The sequence below is a fragment of the Balaenoptera ricei genome, chromosome X (assembly GCF_028023285.1).
Source record: "Balaenoptera ricei isolate mBalRic1 chromosome X, mBalRic1.hap2, whole genome shotgun sequence".
Lineage (NCBI taxonomy): Eukaryota > Metazoa > Chordata > Mammalia > Artiodactyla > Balaenopteridae > Balaenoptera > Balaenoptera ricei.
In genome coordinates this window covers 1,585,043-1,604,071 of record NC_082660.1, presented here as the reverse complement: position 1 = coordinate 1,604,071, position 19,029 = coordinate 1,585,043, and the positions used below count along the sequence as shown (strand labels likewise).

At 45.5% G+C, this 19,029-nt stretch overlaps 1 protein-coding gene across 14 annotated transcripts in view; it reads left to right on the top strand.

Annotated features, from left to right (window-relative positions):
• Nucleotides 1-19,029, top strand: part of DHRSX (dehydrogenase/reductase X-linked) — a 337,523-nt gene that overhangs the window by 127,305 nt on the left and 191,189 nt on the right. For all 14 annotated transcript variants that reach the window (XR_009500312.1, XR_009500319.1, XR_009500314.1 and 11 more), the window contains exon 4: nucleotides 10,821-10,922. Coding sequence is in view for 2 of the 14 variants with exons in the window: in XM_059911567.1 (XP_059767550.1) it covers nucleotides 10,821-10,922 (102 nt within the window). In the remaining 12 variants the exon portion in view is untranslated. The remainder of the gene's footprint in view (nucleotides 1-10,820; nucleotides 10,923-19,029) is intronic.

Below are 19,029 nucleotides of genomic sequence, written 5' to 3'. Positions count from 1 at the left end.
GGCTTGGGTAGTATGGATCCTGGCACACATTCATAGTGGGGAGGTGAAGGTGGACCTTTTAGGGTCTTCTCATTCCCATTTATAACAAAATTAGGTGAGTGGGAGGATGAGGAAACAACCAGTCAACCCACAGGGAGAGTTCAGGGAATGCTCTTATGCCTTGTGGTCATAACTTCTAATCCAACCAATAATTCACATTTTAAGTATTTTGGAGATTTCATGATTCAATCTTCTTTCAACAAGAAAGTTTCTACTCTGACCATTCAGCATTAGGGAATGTGTATTTTGCATGTTTGAGTTTATGGTAATAAATGGTGACCACACAATGGCGACTGCAGTCCAGGTTGATTTGGATACTTACCTATGTTATTATTTTTTTAAGTTATTATAAAATATTGGCTGTATTCCCCATATTATACACTGTATCCTTGGAGCTTACTTTATACCTAATAATTTGTACCTCTTACTGCCTGTGGGTACAAACCTCCTTTAGATCGTTGTTCATGTAACTTTCTCTTTCCACTGACTTCCCCCAGAGCAAAGAGCAAAAGTGAAAGGGAGGTCCTCCTGATAGAGATCTAGTGATGGAACTGGGTAGAGGGGACCCCAAATAAAGGAGCACTGATTTGCATTATGCAAAGTTGGCCTCAAGATTCCTGCCCCTCTACAAGGTGTGCATGCCTTGTGTAATCCCCTCCCCTTCTCTGTAGGTGGGGCCCAGGGATGATGGGGGTGTCACTCCCATGATTAGATTATGCTGTATGACAAAAGTGAAGGGACTTTGGAGATGTAATTAAGGTCCAAAATCAGTTGGCATTGGGTTAATCAAAAGGGAGACCATTGGGTGGGCCTGGCCTAAACAGGTGACCCCGTGAGAGAGACTTGAAACAGAAGCAGAAATTTTTATGCTGGCTTAGAGAAAGCTGACAGCCGTGTTTTGGGAGGGCCACGCAGCACAGAGCTGAGTGACCCCTTGAAGCTGAGAGCCACCTTTGCCCGACAGCCAGAAAGAAAATGGGACCTCAGCCCTACAACTGCATGGAACTGAATTTCACCTACAACCTGAGTGAGGCTGGAATAGGATCCCCAGCCACAGAGGATGACCCCAGCCCTGTTGACACCATGGTTTCAGCCTTGTGAGACCCGGAGCAGAGGACCCTGCTCACCCCCACTCAGACTTCTGACATAAAGAGCTGGGAGATGGTAAATGGGTGTTGTTTTCATCCAGGAAGTTTGGGACAATTTGTTACACAGTGTAGCTAGCTGTTACCCATGGCTCCCTCTTCAAGCCCTCAATCCAGGGCAGGGTGAGGAGAGCCCTGCAGGCAGATGGGCGCCTGTACTCACTGGATTCAACTTGTTAAAGCTGGTGTCTACACCCAAGTAAAGTAACCACACGACCTTCTCACCAGGGACTAAGAAAGGGGATCCTGAGAGCAACAAAGGAAGTTGGACATCTTTGTACGTTTGTTTGTGTTCTCCTGGTAGGAAGTCTTTTCATCTCAATAAAAGCTGCTTATGAAGAACTTTTTCCACCCTGAACCCCACATTATTGATGTTGTCCTGCCTCCTAGTGGACAGAAAATTTCACAAGTTAGAGTGCTGGTCGCATGGGTGGGAAGAGGGCGTATATTGGAGTTGGACTTTTCCCCTTTTTTCCATTTCTGGCCACCAAACGTTACTCTTGGAGTATTTGAATTTCTTTTTTCTTTTTTTGTGACTGAGATCATTGACTGATTGATTGACTGATTAATTGATCTTAGGTTGTACACTGCGGTGTTTTGTTTTTTTATGAAGATGTCCCGTGTGAAAATTTAATGTGCATATACATTTTGAAATGATTACCAGAACCAGTGCTGTATTATATACTTGAAATTTTGCAAGGTCCGTAGACCCTAACCGTTCTCATCACACACACAAGACACCCATCACCATACATGGTTACCACTTTGTTGTGTGTGTGTGAGATGAGAACACTTAAGATCTACTGTCTTAGCAAATTTTGAGTATATAATACGGTATTGTTAACCATAGTCACCGTGATGTACATTAGACCCCAGAACTTATTCTTCCTATAACTGGAAATTTGTACCCTTTGAGCAGTATCTTCCTATTTTCCCCAAACCCCAACCTCTGGTAACCACCATTCTACTCTCTGCTTTTCTTAAAAAAATATTTTAATTTTATTGCAATATAGTTGATTTAAAATGTTGTGTTAGTTTCAGGTGTACAGCAAGGTGATTCAGTTATACATATGCATATATTCATTTTTTTTTAAAGCTGCTTTTCTCATAAAGGTTATCACAGGATATTGGGTAGAGTTCCCTGTGCTCTACAGTAGGTCCTTGTTGGTTATCTATTTTATATATAGTACTGTGTGTGTGTGTTCATCCCAAGCTTCTACTTTACCCAGCGCCCCCCCCCCCCCCCGCCATGATTCCCCTTTGGTAACTATAAGTTTGTTTTTGATATCTCTAAGTCTGCTTCTGTTTCGTAAATAAGTTCATTTGTATCTTTTTTGTAAATTAGATTCCACATATAAGTGATATCATATGGTGTTTATCTTTCTCTGTCTGGCTTATGTCACTTAGTATGATAACCTCTAGGTCCATCCATGTTGCTGCAAATGGCATTATTGCATTCTTTTTTATGGCTGAGTAATATTCCAGTGTATATATGTACCACATCTTCTTTATCCATTCATCTGTCGGTGGACTCTCAGGTTGCTTCCATGTCTTAGCTATCGTGCATAGTGCTGCTATGAACATAGGGGTGCATGTATCTTTTGAATTATGGTTTTCTCCGGGTATATGCCCAGGAGTGGGATTGCTGGATCATATGGTAGCTCTAATTTTAGTTTTTTAAGGAACCTCCATATTGTTCTCCATAGTGGCGGCACCAATTTACATTCCCACCAACAGTGTAGGAGGGTTCCCTTTTCTCCACACCCTCTCCAGCATTCGTTGTTTGTTATCTTTTTGATAATAGCCATTCCAACAGGTGATGAGGTGGTATCTCATTGCAACTGAATTTGCATTTACCCTGTGATTAGTTATGTAAGCGCTTTAGTTGGCTGTGAAAGATGCTCACGTCATCTTGGTGATACAATCCATAAACAGTGGGTAACACAGTCATACTAAACCTACACTAGTTAGGGACCTGTGATCATGTGGGCTGGGTGGAAGTTACTTTTAGTCCAGCTCTGTGGGTGGATAAACTAAATAAGATCCCCAGAAGGACCATTTACCTCCTGGGAGTATGAATTGCTTTTAAAACTCTTTAGAAGCCCCTGTTTCCAAGTAAGACGCTGGTTGCCTTCTAACCATCTGGCTTACGAGTTAGTTGGAGGTCATTCTGTTGTCTTTAATTGTAAAGTGCTTTGGGGCATCTGTCACTTGTCTTCCGGTCGATCGAGAATGTTCTCACTCTAATTTCATTTTCCAAATATACTTGGCAATCATAAACATTTGAATAATCTGTAACCTGAAAATTTGACAAATTTCAACACCTTTTACCAAAGCTTTTTACCTATGTTGTTGTTGACTCTTTTTTGGTGGTGGCAGTGGTTTTATACTTGAGATTCTGGGGTTGGACATAACGTCTTCCTGTGATGGTTCAGTGGTGGTGGTTTGGTGTCTCCAAGGAGAGAGAGAAAAGCGAATGGGGAGACTTAAAGAAATGAACTTCCCTGGAGGTGGATGTGTGTGTCCTAAAAATATCTGTCTGTAGGGAGGAATCCTTGTAATCTGAGGGCCAGGGCTTTACTTGATAAGGGTGAGCTTGAGGCTCAGGTGGGCACAGGGGGACAAAAAATTGCAGCTGGTTATTGTAAGACAGCATTGGATCTCCAAGATATCTTTGTGATTTGGACAAAAAATGTCACCAGCCTTTTCATTAAACAAAGGACGTTGCAACCATCAAACCCTCAGCCACTGCAGCTGCCCCAATGTTTTGCCCTGAAGGGATTCAAGATGGAGAAAAACAGGATCCTGGCCCCAGAGAGTTAAGGTGCACATCAGAGGAATGATTTCAATGAGCTCAGACTCCTGCATCTTCCCATATCTAGAAAAGCGCTAAATTCATTAACTTGAGATGTCTGGTTTCTTTAATAATCTTTTGATGTTTGAACTACTTGGTTTTTGTTGCAAAAACCCCTATCTACCCTGGCTACTCCCTGACCTCTTTGGAACAGTCCCCGAGAGCTACCTGAGAGGCTGTATCCCGGACTTAAGTCGTCAGCAAGTCCACCAAATAAAACATCATTCTCAACTTTTAGGTTGTGCGTTCTTTGTTTTTTCAGTTGACAGTTTAGAAAAAAGGAATGTGGACAGAGCAGAAATACTTCACTTAGGAGAGCATTAGACTTAAGAAAAAGGGGACTTTGAACTATGAACCATGAGAACAAGTGACGCTGGGGCAGTGGATGTGCCCAGACAGGCATCAAGGGACCAAGGCAGGTGGATGAGACCACTCAGGTGCACCTACCTGGCTGTGCCCTCTGACCTCACCTGCAGGGACGGGCGGCTGTAACACAGCGCAACCAGGTGGCCGGGGCCTCGCGGCTTCCCTCGGATGCTGGCCGTACGGGCTGGCTGTCTACGGTCTGATCCTTTTAGAAGGACAAACACACCTGGGAGGTATCGTGGGTTTGGTTCCAGACCACCACGATAAATCGAATATCACAATAATGTAGCAAGTCACGAATTGTTTGGTTCCCCGGTGCATCTAAAAGTTACGTTCACACTAGACCATAGTTTGTTAAGTCTATTATGTCTTGGGAATTCCCTGGCGGTCCAGTGGTTAGGATTCGTAGTTTTCACTGCTGGGGCCCTGGGTTCAGTCCCTGGTCGGGGACTAAGATCCCACAATCTGTGTGGCATGGCCAAAAATAAAAATTAAAATTAAATTAAAATTTAAAAATTTTTTTAAAAATTAAAAAAAAGTTGCATGTGGATTAAAAGTAATTCACGTGTAACTTAAAAAGAAGTCTATTATGTCTTTCTTTTTTTACAATCTTTATTGGAGTATAGTTGATTTACAGTGTTGTGTTAGTTTCAGGTGTACAGCAAAGTGATTCAGTTATACATATACAGGTATCCACTCTTTTTTAGTTTTTTTTTTTTCCATACAGGCCATTACAGAATATTGAGTAGAGTTTTCTGTACTCTACAGTAGGTCCTTACTGTGTCTAAAAAAAACAATGCACATACCTTTATTTAAAAATAACTTGACTGCCAAAAGTTGCTTCCCATCCTTGTGAGCCTTCCACGAGCCATATCCTGTTGCAGTAGTAACGGGAAGAATCCCTGATCACAGGTCAGCGTCGCAAACAGAATCCTAACGAAAACGTTTGAAATATGGCGAGATGGACCAAAATGTGACCCAGAGACACAAAGTGAGCAAATGCTTTTGGAAAAATGGCCCCGACAGACTTGCCCGACGCGGGGCTGCCCCAAACCTTCCATTTGTAAAAAAAAAAAAAAACAAAAACCCAAAAAACCCCACAGCATCTGCAAAGCACAATCCGTTGAGATGCCGTACAGCGAGGTCTGCCCGCGCCGGTCAAAGAGAAAAAGCAAATCCACCTCGTGGTGTGGAGTCACAGCCCCCGAGAAAGCACGTCAGCCAGGCCCCGTGGTTCAGAATGCGGTTGCTTCCTGAGATGCTTCCTGAGATGCCATCTGTGATGCCGAGTTGCTCCGGGAAGACCGCCCTTGCGGGGGTGGGGGGGGGCTTTCGGAAGAGAGGCTGCGTGGAGTTCATTCCGGATGCGTGTCCTGGTCCTGATGCAGAGCTATCCTCAGGATGCTTTCTGGGTACAGCCTCCTATTCCGCGAAAACGCACCCCACTCAGGACATGTCCTGGGGAGACATCCCCCTGTTTAGGAGCCGTGGAAGGCTCCAGCAGAACCAGAGAGAAAAATGCTCATTGGTTTATTCACTTTTCTCACCGTGTGCCTGGGATCGCTCTGTCTCTCTTTGTCTCTGACTATCTCTCTCTCTCTCTCTCTCTCTCTCTCTCTCTCTCTCACACACACACACACACACACACACACACACACACACACAGAATAATCTCCCTCCGTCCGCCTTCCCTATCTGGTTCTAGGGGCAGCTTGGTTCTGCTTCCTACCTAGAAAATAGCATCTCACATCTCAACAGACTTGAGTCTGTCTCTGTCTAGAACGGCCAAGAGGTGTGTATACATCACGTTTATTTTTAAGTAATGAATTATTATTTTTCTGGTTGACAGGCATTTGATCTATTTCTGGTGTATTTGTTTCTGCCCATAGAAACAGTGTGCATACAAATGTTCTTATACACATCGCCTGGTGGGCAGGGGTGAGACTTTTTCTAGGGTATATACGCCTAGGCGTGGAATTGCTCAGTCCAATGCTACACACATACTCAAAATGATTGTGTAATATTGCATTCTTTTCCAAAGGTCTGGACCAGTTTATATTCCAAAGAGCAGTGTAGACATGTATTGATGTATCCTGTATCCTCAGCAACCTTGATAATGCGAGGTCTGACGTTTTGGCCACCTTGGTGGATGTTAAGTGACATCTTCTTCTGGTCTTAATTTGCATTTCCCACTTGCTGTTGAGATAGCACGTCTTTTAGGGTGTGTGTTTGGCATTCAGTTTTCTCCTCTTGGGGAGTGCTTGCTCATGTGTCCTGTCCATTTTTTCCTAAGGTTGTTTGTCCTTTTCGTGTCACTTTATGGGTGCTCTTTCACCTTTATCTTTTAAATAGAGAAATATAGGGAAGGGTGAGAGGCAGGCTGTGATTACCAAGCTGTTCTCCTTCTGGGTGCATCCTGGTCCTTTGGGGGCCCCTATTCCTTTGGAGTGAAGACAGGGCCAGGACTCCGGAAGCTGCATCCCTGCCTGGCATGGATGTAGCAGCCGGCAGCTCCCCGAATTCGTCTGTGACGGAGCTGGATACTGCTTGCTGCCCCCACACACAGGTAGAGTGAGCCCTGTTCCCCACTGGGGAGAGGGGGAGGCAGATTTTCCGGGACCCGCTGGCCCCGTGCACGGGGGCTGTGCTTGGTGTCGGGATATTTGAAAGCTGCCCTCATGCTCACCTGAACCCCCTTCACCATAAACGGTGCCTCTCAGCCTTTCAGGGTCTTGGTGGCCCTAAAATTACCCCCGATAGGTTCCAAGGCGGGCAGTGGTTATGGTGAGATGCACCGAACCAATTCTAGGAGCCCTTTCACGGCAGAAATCATCTCTGAACAGACAGCCTCTCTAAAAATCATCTTGTGTTTTTCTCGTTCATGCTTATGTTTATCCCAGTGGAAACGTTTTAATTTACATTTTTGTTCCTGATTTTTTTCATCTCTGAGTATTGATGTGAACTCCCCTCTCCTTCTGGTGCTATTTCTTTGCAGATTTTTGTATCAGAACAAGTCACACTTCATAAAAAGAATAAACTCAGGCTTTTTCCCCCACCCGCGTGTTCTAAATCAGTCAATAGAGGTGGAATTATCTATTTTTTGAAAGTTGGAAAAAATTTGATCAAATACCATGGACACTCCCTGCCTTTTCTGGATGTCGTTCTTTCATTAATTTTTCTATTTCTCCCATATTCGTTGCTCTGATTAGTCCTAATTTCCTTGATTAGGTCGTAACAATCAGTATTTTTCTCGGAAAAGCATTCATTTCCTTGAGATGTTCATACTTTACTTGTAAATCTAGCATATTATTAATATCGTTAGAAGCACACACCTATAATTTTAAAATCTTCTTCCTACGATAGACTTGTCCCTATTTGTAAATTTGCATTTTCAGCCTTGTCAAATATATTATTCACAGTCTTCTCTGGGTCTTTGTTTCTGTCTTTTTTTTTTGGTCTATCGATCTGTCAGATGCTCAGAGATGTACACTCATTTCTCCCATAACCACTTTGGTTCTGTCCACTTCTCCCTGCGTTCCCAAGAGTTCCTGAGAAATAGATGGCGATGTTGTGTTATTCTGAGAACATGGCACATGACTTTCGTGACTTCAAATTGACTGAGTGTTGGACCCACAGATAACGATCCATGTTGCCCCATTAATATTTTAGTCCTGAATCATCTCCACCTTATGTCAGTAGGGCCAGCCCTGCTTGGTTTCTGCTTGTTTGCCTGATACTTTTCAGCCTTTTAATTTTCAATCCCTGCTTTAAAAAGCTCTATAATGAGTATCCAGAAGAACTCTATGAGTGTGGTCTTCCCATACGAGGCTACCATCTTGTTTTTTTTTTTTTAATTAATTAATTAATTTATTTATTTTTGGCTGTGTTGGGTCTTCGTTTCTGTGCAAGGGCTTTCTCTAGTTGCGGCAAGCGGGGGCCACTCTTCATCGTGGTGCGCGGGCCTCTCACTGTCGTGGCCTCTCTTGTTGCGGAGCACAGGCTCCAGACACGCAGGCTCAGTAGTTGTGGCTCATGGGCCTAGTTGCTCCGCGGCATGTGGGATCGTCCCAGACCAGGGCTCGAACCCGTGTCCCCTGCATTAGCAGGCAGATTCTCAACCACTGCGCCACCAGGGAAGCCCCTACCATCTTGGTTTTGCATCCTGACCAGCCCCTTGGGGTTCACTCTTCTGCATGGCAGACATTCTATTTCTTATTTCCTAGGGGTACCTTGACCGTTCTCAAAACATCGCAGCCTTCATTCCTCTAATTATCCAGATGGAAATGAAGGTGTTCGTGATGGCACCCTAGGTAAAATGAAAAATGTCACTTGTGTCTCCTTCTCCCCGCCAGGAGCCCTGCTGTGTCAATTACCCCTGTCCCCTCTCATCGTGTGCATTGTTGGGGGGATGCAGCACCTACTTGGGTTTTAGGTGAACCCTTAGCGTGCATGAGTCCCCATATCCTGTCAGTGATCAATCCTGTTGCTTCCGCTTGATGGGGTGCAGACCTCAAAGTTTGCAGCTTGTCTTGGGCGTTTCTTTTCTCAGGGATGGAGCCCTTAAAGCCTTCTGGTCTGCAGGGAACAGTCTGCCCTCCTCAGCGGTAGGGCTTGATTTGGGGGCTCATATTCCCTGTGCAGAGTCACCCCCTCGTCCTGCCACTGATGCTGTTGTAGAGGTGAGGGGTGGGGGGCGGCTCCTGAAAGGATGTAGAAAGTGGGTGCTAATGACAAGAATGGGCAGAAAAGAAGCAAAACCCAGTAGCTCCTTCACAAGGTAGCGCTCTCAACGTGGAACACCAGTCCTCATGTTTCTGGTCATTTCTGATCCTTTTCCCCCAAGGAGCAGGGAAAAATCATCTTCTGACATTTCAAAGATCCAGTAACAGTGCTCTATTTCTGGAAGCTGAGTGTGTGGGTCCACCCATCCTTTTACCGTGGGTTCGAGTTATTAGCAGTAGTGTGAGTTTTCCTCTTCTTCTTCTTTTTTTTTTTTTTTTTTTACATTCTTGGGAGTGTTTCAGGCGAAAGTTAGAACAGTGTGTCAGGAATGCCTATCCAGATGGCACTGTGTTCTAGAGCAGAACTTCCAAACGCCCTGTGGCAAAGCTGCTTTGTCCCCAGTCTGTCACAGCCTGATGCCATTGGAGACAGAATAGAAAGGAGTTATGAGAAAAAATACATTTAAGAAACATGCAAAACAGGAGTGCCCAGTGTTGCTTTTTTTTTTTTTTTTTTTTAATTACTGGATTCAGCAAACATAAAATGACTTTTTTAAAAAATTTCTAAACACATCCTCAATTTCTGACCGTGTCCTCTGGCAGACTGGTAACCAACAGATCACAGGATGGTGCGTGTCCGTAGGCCACGCTGAGTAACTCTGATCCAGGAGCATGCCCATCCCCACTCCCACTGTAATTTTTTAGGGAAAATATTGAAAATATTTTAATAAATATATACAGTCGCTTGTCCTCAGTGGCTGTGTGACTTGGCCCACATAGGTTCCACTCTCCGTGCTCAAGATTATCTTAAAATGTCTCTTCTGAGTGAACACTAACATATGTGTTCCAAAATATGTACCTTCCCAAGCGAGTACTTTTGCTGGCTCTCAGGTGTAATTATATTAAAAACTTCCTACAGAAACCACAAACCAACAAAATCCTGCAGGCATGTCTCACCCCTGAGATGTATGGCACAGTAGGTGCTGGTCCTTAGGATATGGAAGCCGTACTCCCCTCTGTTCCTGGGTCCTGGGACCACGGATGTCCCTGTGAACATCTTACCAAGAGCTGGGCCTGGGGAGACCCAAAACGATCCTTCAGCAGAGCCAGCTGCGACAGTGCAAGGACCACACTGCTGCAGAATGACCCAGAAAACTGCCTTCCGCTCAGAAGGGTTGTCTGGCCGAAGTTCCCCTCTGGACCGCAGGATCGTCTTCTAAGCTCACATGGTTGTTGGATGAACTCAGTCCCTGGAGGTTGTAGGTCTGAGGTTCTGAATGTCCTGCTGGCTCTTGAGTGGGAGCTGTTCTCAGCTCCCAGGAGCTGCCCTGAGGGTCTTGCGCCATGGCCGTCTCCCAACAAGGCAACTTATTTCTTCCAGAAAAGCAGGAGAATCTCTCTTCCTCTAGTCTGCTCGCAAGAGGGAATATTATGTAATGAAATACAGTCATAGGGGTGGCATCCCAGGATCTTTGCCATATAAGAGGACACAGTCCCACCCACACTCAAAAAGAGGGCATCGTCAAGGACGTAACTCATAGAGGGTCTTCTTAGTGTATGTTGCCCACAATGGACCTTCGTCTTTTCTCTAATCCAGTGTTACTTCCCAGGAGAGATAGAAGTTAACCTCTTTAGAAATCGTCTAAGCATCTGTGGTAAATTGGAGGTTAACCACGCATTTTTGTCTTTCTCCAGTGGAATTTCTATATTGTGACCTGGCGTCCATGAGGTCTATTCAGCAGTTCGTCCAGAGGTTCAAGATGAAGAAAATCCCGCTCCACGTCCTGGTCAATAACGGTGAGTTCTGGTGAAATCCAGAGGTTAATTCAGACACAGACACGAGCTCTAGCGGTCCTTTGGGAAAGCGGGATTCCCAAGGAAATGTATGTTTCACTTATTGCCACTGCTTTGTTCCACTGATGTGTTTGGCTTTCGTTATCAATAATCAATTTTAGGATGTTGCTTTGAAATGTTGTACAGTGTGATGATGTGTCCTGTGGATTTGATACTTTGACAGGTCCACTTGGGCTAAGACGTATGAGGGACATGCAAAGGGTTGGGTGTTTTCACAAGGGTTATTTTATTAAAGCCTCAGTGTGTTTCCATGATGATCATGATCTGGGCTCCAGACCCTCACGCCCAACTGTCTCTTGACGTCATCCTTACAGCCAGCACTCTTCAAACGTACATGTGGAGTCCGCATCTCCCCTCCCCCCGCCTTCCACCTGCCCCCTGGCCACCTTCAACACAGACCACCCAGAGCCCTGCTGTCGGTCACGCGGAGCTCTTAGGAGCATTGGAAACACGTCTGCTTTCTCACTTTCCTGCCCTTTTCCCTGCCTCTCTCTCTCCCGCTGCTACAGTCAACTTGTTTCATAAAAGTTCATCCAAACTCTCCAAAGAGAAACACAGTGATTAACATCTCCAGACAATAAATACAGAGAACGAAAACTCTTGTAAGTATCCTGGAAAACATTTGTGCCGGTAGAATTTAACACATTGCTTTCAGACTTGGAGATCCAGTATATAAAGGAGGTAAATAGTTAAATTGATACAGTAGAGACTTCCCTGGCGGTCCAGTGATTAACGCTCTGTGCTCCCAATGCAGGGGGCACGGATTCAGTCCCTGGCTGGGGAACTAAGATCCCGCACGCCCCACAGCGCGGCCGAAAATAATTAAGTTAATTAATTAATACAGTAAAAGGCATAGATATAAACAGTGAGTTACAGCCACTATTCTTTTTTCCCAAATAGATAAAACATTTGTCAAATTATTTGTATTTTGTTTTCTTTTTTGATGTCTTTTATTCTCTATTTTTAAGATTTTCTCTTTACCAGTGTTTTTAAGCAATTTTATGGATTCATTTATTTATTTTGGGCGTGCCCCGTGGCTTGTGGGATCTTAGTTCCCCGACCAGGGATTGAACCCAGGGCCATGGCAGTGAAAGTGCTGAGTCCTAACCACCGGACTGCCAGGGAATTCCCAAATTATTCGTATTTTGGATGGCAGAGAAAACTAGGACCCTTGTGATTATACTGAGCCTCCCGTGGATAATCCAGGGTCATTTTCACATCTAAACATCCTTAACCTAATCCCTTCTCCGAAGTCCCTTTTGCTGGCACCCCTTTTTCTAAGGAACCCTATGCACGATGCCGGGATTAGGATGTGGGCAGATCTCAAGGGGAGGGAGGATCGTTCCTCCTCCTGAGGCTGTGACACTTGTCCCTCTGATTCCGGCTCCCGAGATCTGCTTGTTGTCATTTCCTCACCTTTCTCTTTGTCTTGCGTATTTTATCTTTCTCCCATAATACTAATGGGGTTGGCGTTCAGGGTCAGGGTCAGATAGAGATACTTCTCCTCAATCCACTTGTTTAATTGGAAATTCTCACTTAAGGGAAAGGCATGGGATATAAACTGTGTCTCCAAAGCTACACGTATGCATCTGTGGCTTTGATGTGTGGGTACCTATGAAACACCTACAACTAATACCGTTTCCCTCTACTTAGCCTGGGAAAGTACTCTGCGTGTCGTTAATGCTGGCAGATCTTCTGGGAAGGTTCAGAATGAATTTAATGTACGCTTGATTGATATTTTTCAAGTTCCCCAAGATGATTACGCCTTAGACCTCTTTGCAGAAATAAATACTTTCCAAGGACATGGCCATTTGGGATCCTCAGCACTGGGGTGGGTTTCCTTTGGTGGGTGTTTATCTGTGTCCTCCTTGATTAGAAAGAAAACATTGTAAATCGCCACATGTACAGGTGAGTTACATGGAGGGGCCGTGGCGATGTGTCGAACCACACATCTTCTTTCCACATTAAATTTAACACCCTCAGGAATCAGTAATGGCAGCACGTGCCATGTATGCTGCCATTGTGCAGGATTCCTGAGATTTTATAGACACACGCACAACAGAACTGAATATCCGCTGAGGGTCTTTTCTGCAGTTTCAGTACAGCCTTCCATCTGCCAGGAAGTAGGGAAAATTATGTTTCTCAAATCTGATGCCTTTCTCCAACAGATCTCTGCTTTGGGTCAACAGAATTTTAGTGGGAAATATGTCTGCAAAGCACATTTGCTGCAGTGGAGAGAACTCTCTGGGGAAAACACCATAGGCAAGACATATCAATGTGTTCTCCATAATTCACCCTCGCCCTTAAGTTGTTGTTGTTGTTGTTTTTATAAATTCATTTTATTTGTTTATGTTTGGCTGCATTGGGTCTTCGTTGCGGTGCGCGGGCTTCTCATTGTGGTGGCTTCTCTTGCTGCGGAGCACGGGCTCTAGGTGCGCGGGCTTCAGTAGTTGTGGCTCATAGGTTCAGTAGTTGTGGCTCGTGGGCTCAGTAGTTGTGGCTTGTGGGCTCTAGAGCGCAGGCTCAGTAGTTGTGGCACACGGGCTTAGTTGCTCCATGGCATGTGGGATCTTCCTGGACCAGGGCTCGAACCCATGTCCCCTGCATTGGCAGGCGGATTCTTAACCACTGTGCCACCAGGGAAGCCAAGTTTTTTGTTTTTTTTTTTAAAGGGAAAGCACTTTAAGTAATTTTATTTAGTTTATATACAATGCTCTGTTGACTGTTCTGCTCTTTTTTTTTAACCATCTTTTTTTTACTTGAAGTATAGGTAATTTACAATGTTGTGTTAGTTTCAGGTGTACAGCAAAGTGACTCAGTGATACACACACATGTATGTATATGTTCTGTTTCAGATTCTTTTCCATTATAGGTTATTACAGGATAGTGAATATAGTTCCCTGTGCTCTACAGTAGGTCCTTGTTGTTTATTTATTTTATATGTAGTAGTGTGTATCTGTTAATCCCAAACTCCTAGTTTATCCCTCCCCCTCCCTTTTTCCTTTGGTAGCCATAAGTTTGTTCTCTATGTCTGCAAGTCTGTTTCTGTTTTATAAATAACTTCATTTGTATAATTTTTTAGATTACACATATAAGCGCTATCATATGATATTTGTCTTTCTCTGTCTGACTTACTTCACTTAGTGTGATAATCTCCAGGTCTATCCATGTTGCTGCAAATGACATTATTTCATTCTTTTTTATGGCTGAGTAATATTCCATTATATATATTTATATATATATATATATATATACCACATCTTCTTTATCATTCATCAGTCCATGGACATTTAGGTTGCTTCCATGACCTGGCTATTGTAAATAGTGCTGCTGTGAACATTGGGGTGCATGGATATTTTCACAGTATGGTTTTCTCTGGATATATGCCCAGGAGTGGGATTGTTGGATCATATGGTAGCTCTATTTTTAGTTTTTTAAGGACCCTCCATACTGTTCTCCATAGTGGCTGCACCAACTTACATTCCCACCAACAGTGTAGGAGGGTTCCCTTCTCTCCACACCCTCTCCAGCATTTATCTGTAGTGCCCTTGAGTTTTGAGATGACTCCAGTCATCCTACGATGGTCCCACGTTCCTCTTCTCTGCAGATTTTAAACCCCGCATGCACGGCTCTCAGGAAGATAACGTTTCTCTGGAAACCGGGACAGAGTTGCATTTGGACCTGGGGAGGCTTGCTGCTGGACCCTCTTTTCACACCCTCTCTCTTCTTTCTGCAGAGAATCACATCCGCGCGTTGGCTGACCTTCAGCCCAGATTTAACCCCTTCATCCAGATCTTTCCTCTGAGCTCAGGACCTCTTGTTTCTGCTCAGTGCCCCAGAGGCACCTCAGGGCGACAGAACCATTGTGGGATTCCTGAGCCCCTAAAGGACACTGTCTCTTGGGAAAATCCATTTCCTTACTGTTCCCAGGTTTGTCGTCCGAATTCCTAAGCTCATGGCCCCTTCCTGCATCTTCAAAGCGAGTACCACAGCACCTTCAAATCGCCCTCTCCCTCCAACCTCTGCTTCTGTGCTCACACCTCCTTCTCTGAGTCTGACCCCCTGCCTCTCTGCTATAAAAGACTGTGAAATTACACTGGGCTCACCCAGGGTCAGCGCCCCAGGTTAAGGTCCTTGATGTATTCATATCTGCAGACTCCCTTTTGCCAGGTAAGGTGGCATAGTCACAGGTTCCAGAGATTAAAACATGAACATTTTGGGGAACATTATCCTGTTCTCCACACAGGGATTAGGACATGGACATCTCTTGGGGACATTATTCTTTCCCCCACACAGGGATTAGGACGTGGACGTCTCTTGGGGACATTATTCTGTCCCCCACACAGGGATTAGGACGTGGACATCTCTTGGGGACATTATTCTGTCACCGACACAGGGATTAGGACGTGGACGTCTCTTGGGGACATTATTCTGTCCCCGACATGGGGATTAGGACATGGACGTCTCTGGGGACATTATTCTGTCCACCACACCCTCCTTCTTGGTGATTCACAGGCAGGAACCACACAGTGATAAACAAGAGCCCTTGACCTCGTGCAAATCATTCTCTAGCCCAGGAGACAAACATTAAACAAAGACTTATTCTGTGAAATGCCTGACCCTAGAAAATGTCTCTTACAGTGTGACACAGGGTCGTGTAAAGAGAAGACGGCATCATCAGGTGTGATTAAATTAAATTCCACGCATGGAATTTCCCAGCCCGGACTCCTCCGAACGCCATTTCCAAGAGTCGGAAATGGGAGTCCAGTTATTACAGGATGATTGGCTGAAATCACACGTGGTGTTTGCTCCTGTCTTGTGGTACCCTTTATCTTTCAAAACGTTGGCCGGGTTGGGCACGTTCTTGGCTCTGTAGGGTTTTTTTTTTGCAGACTTAGGACGGTTCTTCTCGGAAGCCCATCTGGGTCCCTGTAGGGAGGAGCCCGGTTCTGGAGGACTTGGAAGTAACAGCCCCTGTGGGTTCAGACAGAAACTTCCAGGAACGATGTGCCCTGGGGCGGAGGTTATACTGGTGCCCATAATGGATGCCCACTCCCCACGGTGCTGGGCAGGAAGGCTGTCGGATGGACACGCCCTAGAGGACAAAAAGAGGATCCCTCCTTTGCAGAGCCTCTGTGTCTCTTGGAGACGCCACAGGACCACAGAAGTGTTGGCAACCCCGGGACTTAGGAACGGGCATCCCCCTCTGGTACCCAGGATGGGTGGACGGCCCCAGGGATAAATGCCCCTCGGGCCAGGGGTTAGCCAGGATGGTCCAGTCCAGACTGACAATGGATTCATTTCCAGCCCAGTGTGCCCGGGGCTCGGGGCAGACTTAGCTGATTTGGGGGAAGTGAAGGATTTTCTCATTCATCTCGTGGCTTGGTTTGTACACGAGGGTTTATCTTTGCTGTGTTCAAACGACAGTTCTGAAGGGATGGCTATTGGGGAGATTCTGAGTCAGCAGATGCCAATGGGCTTCCCAACTACGGGACTTCTCAGAGGGGAACCCTGTCGATGGTACTGTTGGTGTCCAGGAGGGTCTGCAGAGTTTCTGAAAATGATACGCCTGGGACCCTCCTCTGGGATATTAATTCCCACCCCCCCACCCCGCCCCGAGGTGACTGGTTCAGAGGAGTTGGGTTAATAGGACAAACTGCTGCTCGCCCATCAAGTCTCATGGAAAACAGCCCCAGCTGTGTCCCGCAGAGAAGACGTCCAGGGGCCACGTCTAGCTAGACTTCGTGCTCTGCATTTCTAAAGCTTATTCCTAAAGAGAGCAATCAGGATTTTGCAAACGTTTGGTATTTCAGAGGCGGAACATTTCTGCACTCGCTAGCGTGACATGGATAGAACCAGACCACCTCTCTCTGGCTATGGGGAACTCAGGAGAGAAGCTGAGGGTTTATCCACCCCAAGAATGATCTGCGTCCTGCCGAGCTGGTCAATATTTATCATTTATTCACATCAACATTGATTTATCTCGTTTCCCATCCCTGTGCCAGCACTCGGGTAGATTTGTAACCAGCCCTCAGGACTTCTGCTTTAGCTTTGTAGAAGTTGTCCCCGTGACGCGCGTGGATATATTTCTCAAGATCAAGAATTACTAAACATTATGTTTTTCCCTCCAAATAAATATGTCCGTGGTAACCCTGAAAAATCACAAAGATGCTTGCCTGGCCAGATACGTAGGAACCCAGTTTTCGGTATAGTTCTTCATTCGTTCATGAATCCGTATCCTAAGTCAGCATGGAGAACCAGGGACCGGGTACCCTTAGAGCCAGTCTTCCCGGCAGTGGCCGCCACGGCCTTGGCACCGACAGGGAGGGTGGTCGAGAAAGCAGGGAGTCGGGGCCCAGTCCTCGGGGGAGGGGCGCAGATGCCCGAATACTTTCCTTATTGACGTGCCCGGCGTTTCCTCCGAGAAAGAGGCGTCTGATGCGTCTCTTGGGAAACCGGTGACTCACCGTGCGTGCCTTTATCCTTGGAGGGTCGGATGTGAGTATGCGTGGACCACTCCTCATGAGCGCCTTCTGTTTCTCTCCCGGGGTCTGTGCCTCCCCGAGGGGACCGTTTCCCGCTGTGTCGTGCTTTCCGGGGCGCTGCTCCTGTCTTTGGGAGCGGAAGGCCCTTGGCTGCTCCTGTGCTGGTGGGGGAGCTCGCAGGGCTGTTGGACGTGATTGACGCGGATTCCATAAGTGCCACAGGAGTACAGGAGGCTGCCCATCCCGTGTCCCTGCTCAAGGGCCTCCTCCTTCCAAAGCCCTTCCTGAGCGTCCAGGAAGTGGGTCCAAAAATGCAGTGGTTTTCTAATTACCCAAATGCTCCAGCATCACTTAATTCAGGAGCTCTTTTTTTTTTTTTTTTTTTTTTTTAATTTTTATTGGAGTAGAGTTGATTTACAACGTTGTGTTAGTTTCAGGTGTACAGCAAAGTGCATCAGTTATACATACACATGTATGCACTCTTTTTTAGATTCTTTTCCCATATTAGGCCATTATAGAGTATTAAGTAGAGTTCCCTGTGCTATACAGTAGGTCCTCGTTGGTTATGCATTTTAAATATAGCCGTGTGTACATGTCAATCCCAATCTCTCAATTCATCCCCCACCTTCCCCCCCTTGGTAACTCTAAGTTTGTTCTCTACATCTGTGTGTCTGTATCTGCTTTGCACGGAAGTTCATCTCTACCGTTTTTCTAGATTCCACATATACGTGATATCATATGATATTTGTCTTTCTCTGTCTGACTGACTTCACTCAGTATGATCATCTCTAGGTCCATCCATGTTGCTGCAAATGGTATTATTTCATTCTTTTTTTATGGCTCAGTAATATTCCATTGTATATATGTACCACATCTTGTTTATCCGTTCCTCTCTTGATGGACACTTAGGTTGCTTCCATGTCTTAGCTATTGTAAACAGCACTGCTGTGAACATTGGGGGGGCATGTATCTTTTCGAACCAGAGTTTTGTCTGGATATATGCCCAAGCGTGTGATTGCTGGATCAGACGGTAGCTCTATTTTTAGTTTTTTAAGGAACCTCCATCCTGTTCTCCATAGTGGCTGCACCAACTTACATTCCCACCAACAGTGTAGGAGGGTTCTCTTTTCTCCACACCCTCTCCGGCGTCTATTATGTATAGACTTTTCTATGATGGAGCAGTTTTATCCTCAGACTGTGCATGGGATAGGTTTTAGCCACTTTGCTCTGTAAGAGGGTGACATGTCCTCCCGTCTGCAATTTCTTTGATTGCCCTCTCGTTTCACGGTGAGTCAATGATAAAATTGTCTCCTTTTCAGAAGGGTTTTCTGGGTGGGAGGAGATTTTGTTTTTGATGCACCCTCCCCAAGGGGATGCACGCTCCTCCCGCCTTTCTTTGATGTCTTTTTGGAAATAGTGCAACACAGGAGCTCTTAGCAGAGTTGGGCGTTTCCGATCCCCTGGCCCCAGGTGTCCTGGCTGTGCTTATAGCGGGTCCCCAGGCGGTATTTCTAGTCCGAATAGTTGCTCGTTGGGGAAATAACCTCAGTAAGTGGTGGCATCTC